This window comes from Coenobita brevimanus, chromosome 6 (genome assembly GCF_032717465.1).
Source record: "Coenobita brevimanus isolate Jiangsu-jjx chromosome 6, ASM3271746v2, whole genome shotgun sequence".
In the NCBI taxonomy this organism is placed as follows: Eukaryota; Metazoa; Arthropoda; class Malacostraca; order Decapoda; family Coenobitidae; genus Coenobita; species Coenobita brevimanus.
In genome coordinates, this window is record NC_136959.1 from 58,447,394 (window position 1) to 58,453,393 (window position 6,000).

General features: G+C 42.1%; 1 protein-coding gene across 1 annotated transcript; it reads left to right on the forward strand.

Moving 5' to 3' along the window:
* Positions 1-997: 997 nt before the first annotated feature.
* Positions 998-4,595, forward strand: LOC145401350 (uncharacterized). The gene is made up of 2 exons (XM_080273678.1): positions 998-1,489; positions 1,882-4,595. Exons 1-2 carry the CDS (start codon positions 1,063-1,065, stop codon positions 3,966-3,968), a joined length of 2,514 nt encoding a protein of 837 aa, XP_080129804.1. The 5' UTR covers positions 998-1,062; the 3' UTR covers positions 3,969-4,595.
* The last annotated feature ends 1,405 nt before the right edge of the window (positions 4,596-6,000 follow it).

A 6,000-nucleotide genomic window follows, 5' to 3' on the forward strand; every position in this document is an offset into this window, starting at 1 on the left:
CACAAAACTGATGACAAAAAATACAAAAATGCAGTGAGAATAAAGTTGTTCAAGAGTAAAAAATACCCTCAAATACCTGGTAACTTCCCAACATCCTAGCGCAAAACTTTTCCGCGCCGTGCAAGAGCTCATGTAAGCATGTATTTAGATGCAAAATTTCATGAGCTTTCTTGTGGTGTTTTAATTTTGATATGACCAATAGTGTTTGAGTAAATCACCAAAAACACTAAAAACTCACTGTTGGATGGTAGTCGGCACGATGGTAGGGTAGGATTGAGGAACAGGGAGGGGAGGGAGATAAGCCTGGGCCCTGGCAGCAGGGAGCATGGAAAGGGATGGAGGAGGGATGTGTGGGGGGGGGTGACAGGCAAGGCTGGCCGGAGGACTGTGGCCATTCGGTGAGGAGGCAGATGGGCGTTTTCAGTCAGCTTGTGGGTTGCAGTCAGAATTACTCATGTCCTGGCAGTACGTTGCCAGTGGTCCTGGCTGTTGGATGACTTTAGCCGTTAGGTTGGGAGGCGGACAGGTGTTTGCAGTCAGCCTGTGGGTTGCGGTCGGTATTACTCATTTGCTGGCGGCACGTTACGAGTGATCCTGGCGGCCAGATGACTTTCACCATTCAACAGGGACCCGGACAGCCATTTTAGCTCAGCTTGTGGGTTGTGGTCTATTACATGCATGTGAACAGAGGACAGCAAACCACCCAATGGATTTTTTTTTTTCTTCGTAGGTAGGCCGGCCGCCGATACCAAAACTTTTATGTCTGGTTATGGGCAAACAAATACAGATACGGACCTAATAGAGCCAAGGCCTAATGTCCATCTACGAAGCATGACAGGACATGGAGCGTCCGGATAATTGAGGAATTACTAGTTACTTTGTTAACAATATGGAATGAATAATTGTTATTGCATACAATAGCTAGATAGAACATACAGCGTGTTGTATCACTATGGTAACGTTATGGAACTTTTATTTCAGATTGCTGTATGGTGGTCATTAGGCAGACGACAGAACATTTAGAGTAGATTGCATTGCAGCAGGTTTCTGCAGTTTGGAACAATGACAGACAAGATGGAAAGTACAGGATTTCCTCTAATTGTTGAAGGAACCACAACAGGAGAGTGCATAATATTTAATGACTTTGAAGACATTGAAGAAGAGGTACCTGTGCTCTACATCAACTCGGATAAATACTCAAGTGCTTGTCAGACGGAGCCGTGGAATGGCGATGTGGTGGATTATCCTTATATACCTAACATCCCTATTTTCTTTTGTGCTCGATTAGCACGAGACCTCGTATCAACACAGTGTCTCATACCCATATTGGTTGATGTTGCCGTAGGACTGGATTCTTCTCACCCATTCTTGATGTCTCTACCTACAAAATGGAATCTTCCTGATAAGCTGGGTTGTATGTCAACACAGCTTACTGATGACATGTCCAAAGACACTGATATCAGAAGTGACTTCACTGAAGCTTGTGAGAGTAAGTTATACAATATCTTGCAGTTTTAAAGCAATGTAGCTATTGTAACTATATATGGCATGGTAATCCTGCTATTCAATCCATCTATCTAGCTACATTCCCTCCCTTCCCCATCCCTTCTCTCCCCCCCTTTTTTTTCCCCAACACGAGTGCGTCCTTTAATGCGGGGCCTGGGGGGGCTAGGATTACAATTGAAGAGTTGAGAGGATGAAAAGGACTGGAGTGTATCAATGTTATGATGAGGAGGGGTAGATTGAGATGGTTTGGGCATGTTGAGACTGTTACTGTAGGTGAACCAGTTTGATGCTTGCTACACAGGAAACAGATGTAAGACCATAATTGGCGATGATGACGATGATGATGAATGGTTAATAAAGATTTGTTTATTTCAGATGCTGTCCTGATGACATCTGATGAAAGAATGAAATCATCTCATAGCTCAACTGATTTTGAAGTTGTTTCAGAGCTGCATCATTCTGAAACCTCTAATGAATCAGCAGAGGCTAATAGAAGTATGCTACATACTGTTAAGGTAAAGGTAAAAAAGGGTAGAAAAAAAAAAGTAGTTTGTGATACTGTTGATGAAGCTTCTGAATCTCACATGTCCTCTAGTTCACAGCCAAAGCCTGATGATACAAGTTTAGGGAAGAGAAAAAGGAAAGTAAAGAGGGATATGGACTATGAATATGATATTTGTGAGAGTGAAGATGATTCAAAGGTAAAAATTGACATTGAAGATGATGACAGAGATGAGGATTATAGGGCTGAAAAAGAAAACATTTCAAGTGATGATGAATTTGATCATTTCAGTACTGATGGTAGAAAAGGTGATGTAAAGGAAGGTGAAAATATATCATTAGTTACATTTTCAGAAGATACAAAAGTTGAAGTAGAAAATGATAATTACGAGGTTCCTCTCAGTGATGGAGAAGAGTCTGGTGATATGAGTGAGGAATATGGTGAATGTGAGGCAGATTCCGATGAGGATGGAACCTATGACAGTCTCTTAGCAGACCGAAAGAAGAGTAATAAAGTTCTCACAGTTGGTATTAATGACTTGGAGTCTGAGAGTGAACATTCTAAACGCTTGAGGAAGTATCTGTTAAGAGCAAAAGAAAAATATCACCAAGAAAAAGTTGTAAAGGATGATGGCAAAGTAGTGTACAGGTGTTTGAAATGCAATGAAGAATTTATGATGCGTCTGCAACTGAAAGAACACAAAAGGAGTCATAATACAAAAGTAAGGATATATGATTGTAGTCATTGTGATAAAGTTTTTACAGAGGCTCGTAAATATTATTCTCATCTAGGATTCCATGATCGTCTTTTTGAGTGTCGTTCATGTGGACGTAGATTTTCACTTTTGCGAAACTTAAAAAAGCATCTCTCTCTTCACCCTGGTGCCCCTGATCAGGTGTGTGAAGTATGTGGCAACCACTTTTTGACTACAGAAGAGCTCAAATTGCACCATGAAACACAACATAATGAGGACAGCATTAAAGCTTACAAGCTGGAGTGCAAACACTGTGGGAGAAAGTACGTCCGAGAAGAAGCCTACAATCAGCACATCAGTAAAGCACCTTATGAGTGTTCTATGTGTGATGCATCACTTGGTTGTGAATTTAAACTGAAGGACCATATCAGGTATGAACATGGCCACTGTGTATGTGAGTTTTGCGGGAAATCATTTAAGAAACGTTCACTCATACATCACATCAAGATAGTCCACAGAGAAGCATGTGTTCAGTGCCCTCATTGTCCAAAGAAATTTGCCTATCGGTCAAAGATGTTAGCTCATTTGGATGCCAATCATACTGAGGAAAAAAAATACAAGTGCAACCAATGTAATTATACAGCACGTACAGTGAATACGTTAAACCTTCACCGACGTAGGTACCACTCAGAGCCGGGATCGGTACCACGTTATGGCTGTGATGTGTGTGGTCGGAAATTTTATCTGCCTTCCAAACTGACTCTACACTATCGCATTCACACAGGAGAGAAACCCTATAGTTGTGGGAGTTGTGGCAAGGCTTTTGCATCCAAGTACAACATGGCTGAGCATGAGCGGTGTGTGCATGGGGAGAGGATGAAGCTGTTGAACCCTGATGGTACCTCAACAGTACGTGTAGTGAAGCACCGGCGATCACCTCGTACTCCTGGTCGCCGCTGTGATCTTTGTGGTTTGCACCTTCCCTCATCTGCTGCTGTGCTGACACACATGAAGCAGCACCATAATGCTCAGGCTTTACCAACTATCTCTCTTGTGGCAGACAAGGATGAAGGAAAAGCTGAATCTCAAGTGACAGAAATTGAACTAAACAGAGATAACTATGAAGCCTCAAGTGAACAGTATGAAGTAATTGAAAATGCTGAGCAAGATTTAATTTTGACAGCTTCCTCTGGCATGGTAACTATTCCAGAGTACGCCACTCATGTGGAGATAGATGGGGTTGAGTATCAGGTTCTTCGACAGTAACAAAATTTCACCTTGACCGATATACCTTGATATACCAGTATGTACTGGTATATATTTATAAGTCTGTCATTATAATGATGATAATTGTGCTGGGTTTTATGAGGTACGATTCTCTTTCAAGTTGATTATACCAGGACTCGGATCTCAATTATTATTTGTGAAATGTAATATGAAATATTTTTCTAATTCCAGTAGAAGCATTTGATAATACTGTAGATGTGCCTCAGTAAACATTGCAGTTAGGCTTAAATTTCCTTAACATAGCTGGCTACATATCACTCATAGGTCTTATGTTGCCTTGTGATGGATGGCCTGAACAAAAAAACCCCTGGAAATATTTGTTGTACTTCATGATGACCTCATCAGTGGCACCAGATCTGTCATCCTGACCCCACCTTATCCCTTAATTTTTTCCTTCCCCCACCTCTGCATAAAATTCACATTTCTAATCAGTCTGTTTTTGTTCATTTTTGTTTTATTGTCTGAATAACTCTGAAGCATACTGTTACTGTAGTTTTGTTTTCCAAGAACTTAAGGGGCATTTTTAGCTTTGCATTCCTTTGAGTTTCAGGGTGGCCACATTGCAGTGGTAATATCAGTGCGTACAGGTATATTTTATTTCATAAAAGTTACGAAGAGTCAAAAGAAATTAAAGACTATGCAGTATTGCTTTTGTTTTGTTTTTAAAGGCTCCAACATGCATGCATGCGTCGACCTTGGTCACCTAATGGTGCCTTTCTATGCTTTTCAATCTCTGGCAACCTCCCTGTTCAGTCTCTTATCCCTGAGGTCATACTCGATGACCTCGTCCCAAGTCTTTTTCAGTCTGCCTATCACAGTCCTATCCCTAATGTTAACAGTTCTCACTTTCTGCACCCATTGTCACTACATGCCCAAACCAATTCAATCTACCTCTCCTCATCAAAACACCAGCACACTCGAGTCCCATCATATCCCTCCTCTTCCATTGTAAACATAGCATTCCCAGGCCTCGCACTCAAGGATGCACTGCTCATCCACATAATCATTGTCATTTCTGTAAGTTTAAGCCTGCGAATATCCTCTACCTTTACTGCCCAGGTCTTACTACCATAGAGCATTACATTCCGGACACATGCTGCATACAAAAATCCCTTAGCATGGAGGGAGAGCCCTCCCATTGTCAGTAGAGGCAACAGCTCCCTGAACTTCTTCCAAACTGTCCTCACTCCAGCCCTACCTCCAGCACATAACATGTCTCCCAAATAACAAAACTCATCCACACACTCATGAGATCTATCAGCAGGATCAATCCTATCACACTAGACAGTCTCTACATGCTCTCCCCAACACACCACACACATGAAATCATCATCATCTCGCAGCCTACTTCTAATACCACTGCGCCTCTTATGCACTCACATATCACAGACACTGCACAAGATGGCAAATTGCACATGGCCAATCTCCCTCTTCTTTGACAGTACTGCTACCAGCCCTAGATACCATCAAATTGCACATGGCCAATCTCCCACTTCTTTGACAGTATTGCTACCAGCGCTAGATACCATCACTTTTGTTTTATCTTCATTTACTCTTAAGCCCTTGCATCCCATACCATCTCTCCACTTCCTAAATCTTTCCTCCGCCTTCCTTTCATTCTCTGCAATCAAAACCAAATCATCGACATACATCTCCCATGAGAGTCCATTTCTGAAGTCACGTGAGAGGGCTTCAGGTACCTTGACAAACAAGAAGGAGCTCACGACTGATCCTTGTTGCACACCAACATTCACGGAAAACTCAAGTCTCCATTCACCTTTACCTGGGTGCGAGCACCCGCGTACATAGCCATAACCACTCTTACCAGCCGCTCCTCGATCCCAAGCTTTCTCATTGCCCACTTCACCATCTCCCTTGGGACTCTGTCAAAGGCCTTCTCCAAATCAACAAAAGCAAAGTACAGATCCGATTTCTTTCCTATGTATTTTTCCTGAAGTTGTTGAACAGTGAATGTTGCATCAGTGGTCCCTTTGCCTCCATAAACCCAAAC